The sequence below is a fragment of the Gavialis gangeticus genome, unplaced genomic scaffold (genome assembly GCF_001723915.1).
Source record: "Gavialis gangeticus isolate Ggan-Ray unplaced genomic scaffold, GavGan_comp1, whole genome shotgun sequence".
Classification (NCBI taxonomy): Eukaryota; Metazoa; Chordata; order Crocodylia; family Gavialidae; genus Gavialis; species Gavialis gangeticus.
Genome location: NW_017728993.1, coordinates 69140992 through 69157327, shown reverse-complemented (window position 1 = coordinate 69157327; position 16336 = coordinate 69140992). Strand labels below are relative to the sequence as shown.

The 16336-nt window shown below is 49.2% G+C and overlaps 1 protein-coding gene across 5 annotated transcripts in view; it reads right to left on the bottom strand.

Moving 5' to 3' along the window:
• Positions 1-16336, bottom strand: part of LOC109287038 (dimethylaniline monooxygenase [N-oxide-forming] 5-like) — a 128946-nt gene that overhangs the window by 22143 nt on the left and 90467 nt on the right. Inside the window, exon 1 of one of the 5 annotated variants that reach the window (XM_019501970.1) lies at positions 9274-9865. The exons of the other annotated variants lie outside the window; for them this stretch is intronic. Within the exon in view, the coding sequence (XP_019357515.1) occupies positions 9274-9408 (135 nt within the window). The 5' untranslated portion in view covers positions 9409-9865. Of the gene's footprint in view, positions 1-9273; positions 9866-16336 lie in introns of those variants that run through there. 5 annotated transcript variants of the gene reach the window in all.

The window sequence follows — 16336 nt, the reverse complement described above, 5'->3', positions numbered from 1 at the left end:
TAGATGTTGGAGCCTCTTGTGGTAGATCTTGGAGCCTCTTGAAGTTGATCCGAGGGTGGGGTGGGGGGCTAAGTGCCTGCCTGCATGCACACGCACGCCTCCCAGCCCAGCAGGTCAGTCTGTGGGAAAGGGAAGGGGTGGGGGCTAGATTGAAGCCCCTGCAGTGAGGGACAGTGTGCAGAGGCAGGAGCAGGGGTAAGATAAGTTTGGCCCTGGCTGGGTGGGACTTACCTGTTGGGGAGGCGTGCCCCCAAATAATTTTTTCTTGATCTGCCCGCCCCCCCACTTCCCTGGTCCTCCATACTTCCTGGTGGTCCCAGCATCAGAACATTTAGAAATACTTTGGCTCCTACGAGGTTTGTGTTCACACCAAAACCCCATGCACCAAGCCTCTAGGCCTCCTCCAACCACTACAGACGCCAAGCCAGCCCTGGAACATGGTGTCTTGATTTTATTACCAATCCGCCTCCCACCTTAGGGCACTCAAGCATCCTGCTGGCAGTGGACCTCCTCACTAGGATAGCCCATCCCCTGCCCTCAGACAGCCTGACTATTCTTAGAACAAATCTTTCAGTTGCAAGGTCTTCCCAGGGGCATTGTCTCAAACTGCAGCCCACAATTAGTTTCCCACTTCTGGAAAGAGCTCTCAAAACTTAAATATCAAACCTCTTGCCTCATCTTCACATAACCCACAAACTGACAGGCAAACAATGTCTCCAACCCTTTTTGAATTATCACCAGGACAACTGGGTCTCCCTACTCCACTTGTGGAATTCACATATAATAACTTTGAACATGCCTCCACTGACCACTCGCCTTTTCTTTTGAATTATGGGGCACTTTTACATGTTTTCCAGGAATGTGGGAGGGGAGCTTTAATTAGAGCAGCTCCCAGAGTCACTCTAATTAAAGCACCTCACCATCTTGTGTATCAGCACCTCCGTGCTTCAAAATCATGGTGGGGGCGCTTTAACTAAAGTTTGTCAAATGATCTTTAGTTAAAGCACCCCTGCTGCCATTTTGAAGCACGGGGATGGTGATACACTACATGCGGAGGCTGGCTGGAGTGCGCGAACCAGCATGCTCCAGCAGACTTGATTAATTAAGTCTGCTCTGATATGCTGGAATTACAGTGCTTGGGAGCAGCCTCCTGGCACATCTGCAGGCACCCATGGTTTCCACCCCCACATGCATCTCTTGTCCTCTCAGGCCTTTCACACACCAGCTGCAGCCTCTCTGGTCAATCACTTTCACCAGGTCCATCTGGTGAAACGTCTAGAACTTGCCAAGGAGACTCACAAGAGATTCACAGATAAGAATCGTCAAGAAGCACTGGCCTTCTTAGTGGGGGATAAGGTTTGGCTATCCAGCTCTGCATGTCCATCTGCCAAACTGAACTTCCAATACTTGGACCCCTTCTCAATCATTGCAAAGATTAATTCAGTCACCTACGGATTAAAGCTCTCCAGAACCATGAAAATGGTCTTTCACATCTCCCTGCTGAAGCCGCATAAGGAGAACCCATTTCCAAGCCGAGCACCAAGCCTTCACCACCCATGCAGATCCAAGGTCAAGATGAATTTTTGTTCAACAGATTCTAGACTCCAAGATTATTGGGGAAAATTACACTGTCGAATAGACTGCGAAGGGTACAGTTTGGAGAAACATTCCTGGGAATCAGTGAGCATTGTCCATGTGCTGGACTTTGTAAAAGACTTCTGTCAGGCTCATCCTAATAAACTTGGAGAACAGTATAGCATATGGAGGGGTTCGGGCATTTATTGTTGTATTTGCGTGTAAGAGAAAAAGCAGAAACAACTAAGAAGTGCTGCATATTGAGAAGTCCTGGAAAATCATAATACTGAGAAAAAGCCAGTTGAGTTTTGAATTAAGTGTTACCTGAAAGAAGAACAGCACAGTGAAAAAATACACTCCCTCCTGCTGTTTAAGTCCTGAGTTTTGAGAAATAGGCCTTTATTAATAAACAGGATTACACCAAAGGAACACCAGGCTTCATCATAAATGTCTCCTTTTAATGGAAACAACCCCCTGAGCTAATTACTCAGGTCAAGAAAGCAGAGCAGCACTTTCAGAGTAATGTGTTCTGACTGCAAGAACAGGCCATACAGCACACGGTGCAGGCGTTGTTCTGTTCCAGCAGCATCTTTCAGCATCATGGTCATTCCACCTCCTTGGCAGAGGCCATCAGCATCAATACCTCTTGTGCAGCTGAACTGGTATTTAGTAAGGGCAGGAGATGTTGCAGTTAACGCACTGGTGAAATCTGACATTATGGAATTGGACCTGGATTATTTTACTGCTGGAACATGCCATGAAGTCTTCTCAGACAGGCTTATTTGTTGCATCATGGGACAGTGCATCCAGGACTACCAGGAAAACTTGAAGCCTGCCTTAATTATGGAGGCTACTGATATGTTGTGAGTTCAGCAACAATAGTCTGGACACTCCTGGGTTGAACTAACAGTTGTTTATTATTACTTCATAGATTTCACAGACATTAGGGCTGGAAGGGACCTCAGAAGATCATCAAATCCAGCTCCCCAACCCAGGGGCAGGAAGTCAGCTGGGGTCAAAGGATCCCAGCAAGATAAACATCCAAACGTTTCTTAAAGGAGTCCAGAGTAGGTGCTTGCACTACCTCTGGAGGCAGTCTATTCCAGGCCTTGGGGGCTTGGACAGTAAAGAAGTTTTTCCTTATGTCCAGCCAGAAATGTTCTTGGAGGAGTTTGTGAATGTTTGACCTTGTCATCCCTAGGGGAGCTCTGATGAACAGACGTTCCCTTAGATCTTGATGTACACCCCTTATATACTTATAGGCAGCCACCAGGCCCCCCTGAGCCTGCGCTTTTCCAGGCTGAAGACTCCCATGACTCTCAGTCTCTCATCATAAGGCCTGTTCTCCTGCTCTCTGATCATATGCATGGCTCTCCTCTTGACTCTCTGAAGCTTTTCCACAGAACTTTTAAACTGTGGAGCCCAGAACTGGATACAGTACTCCAGCTGCGGCCTCACCAAGGCTGAGTACAGCAGAAGGATGACATCCTGCGATTTGCTTGAGAAGCATCTATGGATGCAAGCCAGACTTTTGCTTGCTTTACCAGCTGCGACATTGCATTGGTGGCTCATATTCATCTTGTGGTCAGTCATCACCCCCAAGTCCCTTTCAGCCATGGTGCTAGCAAGCATGCCGCAGGTTTTTTTTCCCCAAGGTGGAGTACCTTGCATTTTTCAGTGTTGAACGCCATCAGGTTTTCAACCACCCATTTTCTGAGCCTGTATAGGTCAGCCTGGATCACGATCCTATCCTCAGGTATGGATGCTTTACCCCAAAGTTTGGTGTCCAGTCCACTTCTGACACCAATGTCTACATCATTAATAAATACGTTAAAGAGTATAGGATGGAGCAAGGATGGAGCCTTGAGGGACCCCACAATTTCCTCACAAGAGGCAACCCTTGCGGGCAGACAGCTGATGCCGACATGATGAAAATGGCTTGAATACCTCAGCCAATTTTTCTGCAGGCCAGCCCCTCCACACCCAGTTGAGGACACGGGCAAGGATAGGGTGTTTTGCAATCATCCTTATAACTCTGGAATCATATCAAGGGTGGATTTTAACAATTGCCTCAGTATGGACCAACCCCGGGAATTCCTGCTAGCATTTTCTCCATCAACTGCTGGAAAATTCCTAGTGCCACAGAAATTCGGAACCAGACGTGGTTGACACAGAACACTTCCTGGTGTGCAATTATTGTTTGGGCCTCAGCAGCCTTGTCATGCTCTATCAATTGCTGATAGGCTTGAGCAAGGTCAAGTTTGGCAAAAACCTTCCCTCCTGCAAGAACAGACAGTAACTGGTTAATGACAGGCACTGGGTACAGATCCTGATTAAGTGCTTTCTTAGCAGTGCACTTGTAATCCCCACAGATGCGAACACTACCAGTACATTTTAAAACAGGAACAACTGGTGTGGCCCAGCTTGTATGTACGATTGGCTCAAGGACCCCTTGTGCAATAAGCTGATCTAATTCTGCAGCAATTTTCAGCCGCAGTGTGAAAGGTACATTCCAAGCCTTCATAAAGATAGAGGCTATCACAGGGTGATATGACCCCACACTTATTCCTGCCTGAGGCAGGGGGTCGGACCTGATGATCTGTTTAGGTCCCTTCTGACCCTAAGTTCTATGATACTATGATCCATTTGGAACGTCACAGGTGGACCAGAGTAAGCTTCTAATTCCTTGGTGGATACCTGGGGAAACTCCCTTGCAAGCCTTTCCAGACTTTCTGTGCAGACTGTATACACCTTGAATATTGATTCCCAATGTTTAGAACCAATTTCTCCCCAGAAGACTTCTGTGGGAACCCTTAGTGACAATGAGGGGTAGACGCTGTCTAACAGATCCATACTGGATATCTACACTGCAGCTACCCAAAGCTTCCGCAATCTGTCCATTGTAGTCCACACAGGTGACACTCAGGTTTCAATAACTTGGGGACAGGGTGCCGAAACAACTGGAAGAACGTGTTTTCATCTATGAGGGATACTCCGGAACCCAAGTCCACTTCCATTTTGCACTTCTTTCCATTTATTACTACAGTTGCAGTCATCTCAGAACCTTGAGTTTCAACAACACCAATATTTTGAATCAAATATAGTTTTTGTACCTCACATTCTGGGGAGGACCCTAATCTGTGATGGTTTGGGAATGAATACATTTGCACGAGTCTTTTTGTCTCCCGGGACTGGCCTTCCAGCGGCAAACCCTCTGTGTGTCCCTTCTTGCAGCCACGACACACCACACTCCTAAACCTGCACTCCCTTTGTCTGTGTTGGCCACCACAACTCAAACATGTCTGTGGATTAATTGGCCTACATGGTGCTGTTGGTGAGGGTATAATCCACTGAATTTGCTGGTGAAAATCTGATCTTTTTGGAGTAAGTGGACATTGCAGGAGAATGCCTGGTGAATTTGTTTCATGTTATGGGATGCTGCTTCAGCTGCCAAGGCTTTTTCTTGTGCAGCAGCCAAGGTCAAATTTGGTTCAGAGTGCAGGCAATGTTGGATTGCTTCATCTTGAACCCCATAGATGAGACCGCCATGAAGCAGGCCGTCCAGGAGATCACCAAACTCACAAAATTCAGCAAGGCAACAGAGCTCAGCCAGCTCATCTGCTATGCCTTCGTTGGCCTTTTGGTCCTGTTTAAAAAAAAAATCTCTGCAGGGTAACAGATAGCCTTGGGCAAAAATGTGTCTTTAGCAGGGCAATTAGTTCAGCATAATACTTAGTGTTTGGCAAGGCAGGTGCTGTGAGGGAACGAACAATGGCAAATGTTTGGGCACCACAGACTGTCAGGAGGATTGCACACTTCTGTGCTGGGTTTTCCACTTTGTTGGCTTCCAGGTAACAGGATAGCCTCTCAGCATAAGAGTCCCAAGAAGCCGGCTGGCTCACATCAAATGCTCCTCTGTGACCCAATGTGGCCATTTAACTACCATCAGCCATATTAAAGAGAAAAGAAGAAGGAGAAAAAAAACTTCCCTCTGATCACAAAACAGAGCCTGATCTCAGAATGTCGTCCCACCATCTAGGGCGCTCTTTTCAGCAAAGGATCCCATCCTCATCGCCAGATGAGATGTTGTCAGTTCAGCAACACACTCTGGACACTGCTGTGTTGAACTAACAGTCATTTATTATTATAACTCTCTGGAATCATATTGGGGGGGGATCTTAACAGTTGCCTGTATATACACATAGAACTTATACTTATGTGTATATATATATCCATAAGTATACATATACAATATATGTATCAGTACTTGCATATAATGTATATGTATGCAGAACTTATACTTGCTCTGCCTCTAACTCGACCCAGTCCAGTCCTGTGGAGAGAGAGAAACCAAGAAAGCCCCTGGCTTCCCATGGCAGAGACAATGGAGTCCCCAGAGCTGCAAAACTGCCATGAGCAACTGAATATGCAGTGCTGGTCATGAGGGCTTTGGCCTTAAAGGGACAGTGCAGGGAAACACAATAAGACACAACAGCTATGGAGCGTACAAGTGATTCCCGAGAACAACAAATGTAAAAACAGGGATGGGAGTGTGGGTCAAAGGTTGATAACAAGTGCTCCAAGCGGCGGACACTGAGCAGAGTGTACTCCTATCTGACAGGCCTGTTTGATGTGCCAAAAGATCATGCCCTGAAGCCCATCACAAACTACTATAAGTCTCCCTTAATAAGGGAGGCCACTGGGGGAACATCAGCTAATTCCAGGAGATAATAAGGGTTTTGGAAAGGGGCACTGAGCAGCACCCACTGCCTCCTGAATACGTCAAGAGAGCCCGAGTTATGGGAGCGCTCTGTGGATGCCAACCAGTGAAACTGCCTGGAGATGTGAGCAGGGAAGTAACAGAAAGACAGGCCCACGCTTGCCCAGGTTCCTCCCAGCCAGAGTCTCCTTCCTGGTGTTGTAGATGGCTAGCTTTGCCAGAGCCAGGATGTTGACCAGGAGGTCCCAGGGCTTGGATGGGCCATGCAGGGGGTACAAAAAACAAAAGGTGCGGGGAGAAGTGCAGCCAGCACCTCAGGAGGAGGTTCGGGAGAAGGCAGAAAAGGGGCTGCAACGTGGCACGCTTGAAGTAGGCACTCTCTGAGACAGGGTACCCTTGAAGGGAGTGTCAGGAGTCAGGGCAGCAGGCAGGCTAAATTGCTCCCAGCTGAGCAGGCTTCGCTGCCATCAGTCTACCTCCAACTGCTCCCAATTGCCTGCATAGCCATGGTTGCCTGCTTATAAGGCAGACTTCTTTCAGTATCCAGCAGTAGGGTTGTGCAAGGCTTTGGACAGAGCTTCAGATTCGGGGATGCTTCGGGGTGGGAAGCAGCATGTCCAGGTCGAAGCGCTGCCTCGTTCGGCTTCCCGAAGCGCCTCAGAGCCGCCTCGGAGATCCAGCCATAGGGTATAACGGGGAAACAATAAAATAGCTATAACTTTGTTGTTTTTTGTCCAATTTGGATGAAATTTTCAGGGTTGGTAGACTCTGCAGAGAGGATGAAGCCTACCAAGTTTCAAGAAGATCAGTGTAAGGGTTTGGGGGGAACTGCACCCCAAATTGTTGAAAGCAAAACTCCTGTCACGTCTAAGTGTTACAACATAGCGGGGTGAAAACTGCAGGGGTGGTAGCTCTTGCTGAGGCCACAGAGCCTGCCCAGTTTCAAGAAGATCGGTGCAGGCGTTTGGGGGGAACTGCCCCTCAAGCAGCAGACAAGCAGTGCCGTGGGTGCTGTGGGACTGACCGTCTCTGTCTTGGGGCGGGAGAGGAGACAGGGCTGCAGACCTGGCTGCTGAGCTGCTGTTACCAGTTACCAATCAATCAGTCGTGATTCACTCAGGGGCCAGGGATTCAGGGACCAGCTCAATACACAGGACCTACCTACTATGTAAGGACTTGACTTAAGGAGCATCAATTAGCACCTACAAAACCAGGCTAAGGAGAGGAAAGACTCAATACAGACAAACAACTGCCCCAGGACAGACCCAGTCTTGGCACTGGTTTTGTCTGTCAGCAGCTAGGGGTGCAGTTCCCCCTAAACCTCTGCACTGATCTCCTTGAAACTTGGCAGACTTTGTGGCTTCAGTAAGAGCTACGACCCCTGCAGTTTTCACCCCCCTGTGTTGTAACGCACAGCCGTGACATAAGTTTGGCTTTCATAAATTTGGGGTACAGTTCCCCCCACACCCTCACACCGATTTTCTTGAAACGTGGCAGGTGTCATGCTCTCAGCAGAGGCTACAATCCCTGCAAGTTTCATCCAAATCAGACAAAGCAAAGTTATAGATATTTAATTGATTCCCTGTTATACCCTATGGCCAGATCTCCGAGGCAGCTCTGAAGCTTCAGAGCCGCTTTGGCCAGACGGAGGTGGAAACCGGGTCTGGAGCTCTGGATCGGACTGCGGCCATCTGAAGTGGCCGGATCCAAAGCCGGATTGAATCGCTGCCAACTTGCACAGGCCTATCCAACAGTAGGGGTGTGCAAACTGGGCCTGATTTGATTCAGATTCGGCCCAAAACAGGGACAGTGATTCGATTCGTTGATTCAGATCACTGTCCCTGATTTGATTTGGCCGAATCCAAATCCGAAGCTTCAAAGCTAATTCAGAGAATCAGTGATTCGGACATAGGCACAGCTTTAAAAGTTTTTTCTACATACCTTGAGGTACCAGTGCGGCTTCTGATCACTATGATGCTGGGGTGCACGGAGCGTCCCACAGGAGTGCAGGGGGACCCTCCACATGCTTGGTGGTGAACTTTCTGGGTCTGCTGGGGAGCACGTGCCCCCCCCCCCCCGTGTTCCCTTAGCCTGGGGATTGGCTGCTGGGGGACCTGGGGTGCCCCCCCAGACCCAGGAGGCACCAGTTGCTGAGCTGGGGGGAGAGGTACAGGGGGGCAGCATGCTCCCTGGCAGACCCAGAAGTGGAGTGGAGGTGCTTCTGGTCCACTTCTGGGTCTGCTGCTGAGCATGCTGGGGAGCTCCCGTGCTTCTGTGGGACTCTCCATGTGCCCCAGCATCACAGCATGTACGATCCCCTGCTACAAGGGGCACATAGAAAAAAATATTTAAAGCTGTCTCTATGTCCAAATCTCTCTGAATCGATTTGGAGGGTTCCAATTCAATTCAGAGAGATTAAAGGGTCCTCTGATTTGATTTGGATTCGGAGATTTGGCCACTGAATTGGGCCAAATCGAATCGGGGACTGAAGCTTCACACAGCCGTACCCAGGAGGCTGCTCAACAGGACAGATGTCTCTCTGTTTGGTCCTGGGCTTCTGACTCCTTGTTGGCTTTCTGTCTTCATCAGCAGGACATACTGTTTCTTGCTTGCTGACTCCTTGTTCCAGACTCCAGCCTAGATCTCTTTTGCTCCTAATTTGCTGACTCCTGACCTCTTAGAGCTACAGCTGCCTGTCCCAGACCGCCTAGCTAGAAACTCTGGTGTGCATCAGAAGTTCCAACATCCCTGGCTTATGACTGCCCAGGATAACTGCTTACTTCTCAGTCTTACTTCTGCACCCCTAGCTGCTGACAGGTTCTGGACTCTTGTCTGGAGCTTCTCTGGACCTAGTCCTCTGGGTTGCAACCCTGATTGCCCACATCGCAGTCTTACCCCCAACAAGAGAAAAAGGTGGGACTCTTCTGTCTCCATCCCAGCATGAGAGGTTCACAATGTACAGCAGAGCTCAGACCTACCTCATATCTCCAGACCCCTCCGATGTCACTACTTCTCTCGAAGCAGGTAGGTTCGAGCCCCTCATCCAAGCAGCACTTCAAGGATAACAGCCCAGAAACACCAGCTCCAATAATTGCAACCTTCCTGTTTGCCATGAGGCTTGGTGTCCAAGAGTTTTGCTAGCCAACTGGCAGAAAGGAAGTCTCAGGATGTGTCTTCTGCAGACACGTTTCAGAGCTCCGAAGGAGTCACAACTGCTTGTGCTGTCCTGGTGAAGAAATGACCTGTGTCAGTGTGCTTCACTGGATGAGCTACTAGCCAGTGAGTGCCCAGCATGTATTACCATGCAAAAGTGGGACCAGTTGCATAATTCACTCCTGCTGGGATTGCAGTCTTGTTCAGCTGTGTAATAAAACTAAGCATTGCCCAAAAACAGGCCTTACAGGGCTCCAGCGACTGCTCTGTAGCACCTATCCCACTTCACACCCTCCCCAGGGGGACTTACTCCCTTTGCAGTCCTTCACTTTTCCCCACCTCAGCTCTGGCTGGTCAAAAGCCAGTACTCAACAATCCCCTCCAGGTGATACCTGTGTCTGAAGCCATTCCCCAGAGTTAAAGCCTCCTGCTGGCCTCTCTGCAGTCTCACCAGCCAGATCTGGCTCTGTTGCTCACTTCAAGTAGCCACAGATGGGAGCAGCATGGGCTGCCTCTGTGCAAGGCTGGCGGGAGAGAGCAAATCCCCCCCGCTTATTGACAGCAACTGCAGCTACCACAGCTCTATGGCAGAATGCAGGGGCTGGCAGAAGCCATTTCTTTGCCTGGGATTTTTCGCACTTGGCAAGGGAGATTCCAGCTTGGCTGAAGGCTGTGGTAGGTGTTTGTTCCTTCCCATCCTAGTCCTTCCCACTCAAGCACTTTCCTATACATCACCTTGGCTGCACTGCCTGTCTCTTATTAACTGACTGTACCTCACAGGGCCTTAGGTCATGCACCTCCTGGAAGCCATGTCCAACTTGGGGAAGCCCTGCAGAAGGGAAGCAGTGGCCTTCAACTCTGACTTAGCTGCAGTTGCTCCAAAGGAAGGGAAGGAACCTTACCTTGGTCTAAGCCTGAGCAGCTCCAGCAAAACAAAACTCATCAAGCAGAGGTGGAAGAAAAGGGAAAATTGTATTGCTTTTGCATAAGCAGCAGCCTAAGCGTGCTCCTCCTTTTTGCATATGCATTTTGGCACAATCCTTAATCACATGATCACTTACTATTTTTCCCCAACACAGCTTCATTCAGGTTATTCAAGACTTTCTTCTTTCCTTCTTCCTTTCTTCCTTCCCTTGGGATCATGTGCTCACAGCAGGTTTCAGCTTTCACCCCTAACCTAACAGTAAGATCCTAGTTCACTGATTCTCAACCATGATATTAGGGCACCCTAAGGAGTCTTAAGATCCTTTTAGGGATATCACAAGGTGGTGCACAAAGTTAATACCATCAGGTATACAAGATAAACCAGAGATTTTACATTGTAATCCGTAGTGTTAAAGGCATTCTGTGCTGGTGTGAGCTTTTTAAAGATCTTTACAGCAGAAGGATCATTCTATTTCTTTTTCAAAAAAAAAAGAAAAAAGTGAAAGCTCAGAGTTAGCATTTTATGAGCAGTGCCTCGAGTCTATAAGGCTAGGGACAGACATTAAAAAAGCCTGAGCCTGAATTGATTCAATCTTTGCAGGTTAATCTAACCTGGCTAGACTGAACCATTTTGTGACCAGACATTTTCTCTGGACTGAGGAAATTCAGGCACATGCCTGCAGTGGCTCAGGCTAGAAGCCAGGGGTGCTAAAGCAGCCCTCCCTTCCCTTCCAGAGTACTGAGCTGGGGGAGGAGGCATGGCCAGGCCCCGGCAGGACCTCTGATTAGGGAGGTGTGACTGCTCCATCCCAGGCTTTTCCCCAATGGCTGCTCAAGGGGTGGGAGTGTTGCCAGACTCCAGCCCCCTGCTAGCATTCTGAGGCAAAGGGGTGGGAGGTGGGGCATGCGTGTGTGCAGCGCATGCATCTGTCGATGATACGGAGCTTTTCAATCTCCCTCTCTCTGCTTCTGTATACTGTCTGCAGCAAACTGATAGGCAAGCAAGCCTGCAGGAAGCTGATCTGGATGATGGGGTGGAAAGTAACCTGTTTAAATTTGCTGATGACACCAAAATTTGGGGGGAGGTGAGCACGCTAGCAGGGAGTGAGAGATTGCAGAGGGATCTGGATAGGTTACAGGGGTGGGCTAACAGGAACAGGATGCGTTTCAATACGGACAAGTGCAGGGTGCTGCACTTGGGCAGTAGGAACCAGCAGCACACTTACACAATGGGGAACTCCCTACTTGAGAGCACGGAGGCAGAAAGAGATCTTGGAGTCATTATTGACTCCAAGATGAACATGGGCCGACAATGCGAGGTCATGGTTGGCAGGGCTAACCGGACCTTGTCGTGCATCCACAGGTGCATCTCGAGTAGAGCCAAGGAGGTGATCCTCCCCCTCTACGCGACGCTGGTCAGGCCACAGCTGGAGTATTGTGTCCAGTTCTGTGCGCCCCATTTCAAGAGGGATGTGGACAACATGGAGAGGGTCCAGAGGAGGGCCACCCGCATGATCCGGGGACAACAGGGCAGACCCTACAGTGAGAGACTGCGGGACCTGAACCTATTCAGCCTCCACAAGAGAAGGCTGAGGGGGGACCTGGTGACCGTCTATAAATTCACTAGGGGGGACCAGAAGGGTTTGGGGGAGACGCTGTTTCCCCTAGCGCCCGCTGGCATAACAAGGAGTAATGGGCACAAGTTGATGGAGAGGAGGTATAGATTGGACATCCGCAAAAACTACTTCACAGTTAGGGCGGCTAGGAGCTGGAACCAACTTCCAAGGGAAGTGGTGCTGGCCCCTACCCTGGGGGTCTTTAAGAAGAGGCTGGATGCCTACCTGGCTGGACTCATTTGAGTCCCATTTCTTGTTTTGGGGTTTTGTTGTTCTCCCGCCCTGGCGGGGGGTCGGGCTAAAAGATCTACTAGGTCCCTTCCGACCCTAAATCTATGAAACTATGAAACTATGATAGCAGTGTTCATCACCCCATTAGCAAAACAATAGCCTCTCTCCATTAATTCAAGCTCTTCTTAAACAGCTTACCAGCTGACCTGTTGATTAGCTCCAAAAAGCCCTAAGTGGTCACTGTTCTGTCTGCCTGTCACAGTGAAGTTGCAGACACACACACACTGATACCTCTCAGCATTAGTAAGCATACCATGTGCTTAAGGCCTGTGGGGCTGGGGTCTATGCTGTGGGAGATGAAAGGGAGGGGGGGATCCCTGCTCCAACAGTAAGCAGCAAGGGTGGGTGTGTGTGGGGTGGGGGGGAACAGAGGAGGCCAGGCAGACCCTGCTGTGCCTGCAATCTCTGCAGGAGCTCCAGCCAGGAAGCAGAGGGGAGGGGACAGCCCTGCTGTGGAGTAGAGAATCCTGCCCAGCCCAGAGAGCATGCCAGGATGCTGGGGGAGTCTGGTTTATCTTAAACCAGCAAGAGGTCTGGGACAGATATTGCATAAACTGGTTTGAGCCAAATCAGTTAAGTCTGATACTATATTCAACCAGGTTTATCTCAAACCAGTTTCAGTCATTTTCAAACTGGTTTATGTGTACTGAATATCTCTTCTGTTACAGGTTTAAACCAGTTTCTGATCACTTAAATGGGTTTATGTGTAATGTCTGTCCCTAGCCTAAAAGTTGAGAACTACTGTCCCAGGTCCTCCCCTGCTTGCATAGGCAGACTTGAAAATGTGAATCCTAAATGCTCTTTTGGAGAGTGCAAAGAAAGACAACTTGGCAAGGGTTATTTTTAAAACTCATGATTTTTGAAGCCAGGCTTAGGCTTCCAGTGAGGACTAGACTTGGCAAGTCTTGAATGTTTGGGGTTGGTTGCACTGGATCTTTGGAATAAGCAAAAGGCTAAACAATGGGACCAGCTTATTTCCTGCAGGGTTTCCTGAATTTTAGCCTCAGTTCTAAGGGGCTTAGTGTTCTGTCCCCTGGCAGATTGAGGCTAGATCTCTCCCACGCAGCAGCCCCCTTCTTCTCCCAGGAGCAATACAGCCCTTCAGGGTCTCAGCCACAGAGAGCAAGAGCAAAAAAATACAAGGCCCAGAGAAACTGCAGCTCATCTTACACACTGGCACAGGACCTTGGCTTGAATCCTTTTCTTAGGGCAAGCCCCAAAGCTCTACTCTGAAAGATGGGCTGCTTTACAGTAGTTTGTCATTGAACCCATATCCCCCCCCTGCCTCCTTCTTTCTGAAACCCCTTTTCCACTCTCCAATACCTGGTCTTATATGTCTTATCCCAGGAATCTAAGACTAGGTTAAGGAAATTGTGAAAAACCTTCATGTGCACTGGCTGTCACTCTGATCACTCTGATTATATGTTAGATCCTTGCTACTACCTCATGGAGTCTGGAAGATCTCTAGGGAGTAACAGGGCCCTTTCCTCTCCTCTGGCTGGCTGGCTGGCCAGCAGAGCTGTCTGCATGCTGTTTGCCACATTTGCAGTCAGCCAGGCTACTGAGCTGTCCAGTGCAGGGAACAGCACAGACAAAGGACTCTCTGAAGGGCCCCATCTGTGCTCTGCAGAGGGTTTCTAAACTGTTCTTGTTGCAGTTTGCTTCTAGCCCTGCAGCGAGCAGCCTCTGCACACAATTTCCTATGGGACAGGCTGGTCTCTTAGTAGGGTATAAATTGACCAATAAGGTGTCTAGATTTTGTAGTCAAAAGCTACTTTGCCACAAGCAGCAACAGCATGTTTCAGATAGAGGTGGTCTACCTGAGTCAGAAAAGTCATGTTGCCAGTCTGGCAAGTAGTGCATGTAGCTGCCATATTAGAATCCAAGATGACTGCCATTAATTCACATTTGGATCAATATTTCAGCCCCCAATGAGGTTGGAATTTATTTTCGAATGATAAAACCAACACTGTATGAACCGAGGAGACCAGTCATAAAATTTTGTTGTGGTAGCCGTAGATTCATAGATTGTAAGGGGCTGGAAGGGACCTCGCAAAATCATCAGGTCCAGCCACCCTGCACTAGGCAGGAAAGACAATTGGGGGGTCAGGTGACCCCATCAAGGTGACCATCCACTCTTCTCTTGAAGATTTCCAGGGTAAGTGATTGCACCACCTCTGGAGCGAGTTTATTCCACAGTCTGGACACCAAGTTTTTTCTAGAGTTAAGCCTGAAACAGTCTTTCAGGAGTTTGTGGCCATTACTCCTGGTTTTACCCAAGGGTGTGCTGGTGAACAGTTGTTTGTTGAGCTCTTGATGTATTCCCCGGATACAGCGGTAAGCTGCTACTAAGTCCCTTCTCTTTTTTTAGGCTGAAGAGACCCAAGTCCCTCAGCCTTTCCTTGTATGGCTTCTCTTGCAAGTCTCTGATCATACAGGAGGCTCTTCTCAGACTCTCTCAAGCTTTTTCACATCCTTGTTGAAGTGCAGTGCCCAGAACTGGACACAGTACTCCAGCTGCAGTCTCACCAATGCTGAGTAAAGCGGAAGAATCATTTCCTTGGTTTTGCTTGAGATGCATCGGTTGATGCATGCCAGAGTATTGTTTGCCCTGCTGGCTACAGCATCACACTGATGGCTCATGTTCAAACCATGGTCTGTTATTACCCCTAGGTCCCTTTCAGTTGTGGTGCTAGTCAGTTTGGCACCACCGAGCCTGTAAGTACGTTGGGGATTTTTTGTCCCTAGATGGAGCACTTTACACTTCTCAATGTTGAATTTCATCTGGCTCCGATCTGCTCAACTTGCCAGCCTGTCTAGGTCTGCCTATATCTTCATCCTATCTTCAAGTGTAACCATGCTCCCTATAACTTGGTGTCATCCGCAAACTTGGCTCTTCACCCCCACATCCAAATCATTGATAAAGATATTGAAAACCCTGGATTAAGCATGGACCCGAGGGGACACCACTGGCCACTTCTCACCAGGATGACACAGATCCATTCATTAGAACTCACTGGGTCCTGACCCGTAGCCAACTTCCTACCCACCTGCAGAGCAGTTAAGCCCGCAATCCTCCAATTTCTCCATGAGAACATCATGGGATACCAGATCAAAGGCCATATTGGACTCCAAGATGGCTGATACATTAGCACATATGTATTGACTCAATGTATTTAAAAAACCTAGTTAAACAGTACTCTAAAACTAAAACCTCATAGGGCGTGTCCACACATGCAAGCAGTGCAAAGTTGAGCTGGGGCCTTTGCCTCAGTGCACATGCTCAGATATGCACTTTGTTGTGGAGCAAATTGTGCCACTTGGGGCAAAATAACCCTGCTTGGCTTCTCCCGGACCTGTAGCCAGGGGGAGCTAAAGCCCGGGGCCAGTACCTATGCTGTCCCCAGCAGTACAAAAAGCTGCCCTGTCCTGGCCCCAGCAGTACAAAAAGCTGCCCTGGCAAGTAGCCCAGGGCTACTAGCTCTCAGGAGCTTCTGGGGCCCAGCCAATTGGTACCTGGGGACACTACCCCTTGTGCCAGCTGGACTGCTGAAGCAGCCCTGAGAGTTCCCTGCACCCTCTACCCACTGCAGCAGTCTGGCAGTGGGGGCTGCTGCCTGGCTGTGACGTGCTGCCACCTGCCAGATCAGGATGAGGCATCTGCCCCTCTGGACCAGCTGCCAGTGGGCTGTGGCTGCAGGGTTGGCCTCTGCGGCACTACTGCCATGTGTGCCCCCTGCCTGGCCACCTGGGCAGCTATTGTCCGGAAGATGTTCCGGGTGTGGTGGCCTGCTTTGAACTGTCAAAGCATGTCCTCCTGGCCCCATTTGGCCAGGAGAACAGCCACAGCCAGATGGGTCCAAGGTGCCAGCTCTGAGCAGGCAGGGTCCTGCCACTGGCCTCCCTAGCAGTTCTGGTATTCCCTATTGGAAAACTGAAAAATCCCTGATAAAACAAAATCTCAAAGTCACTGTAAAATACCCCCAAATCCATGTTCCTCCACAATTAAAACAAAAGACCACTATAAAGAGAGAGAGAGAGAGAGAGAGAGAGAGAG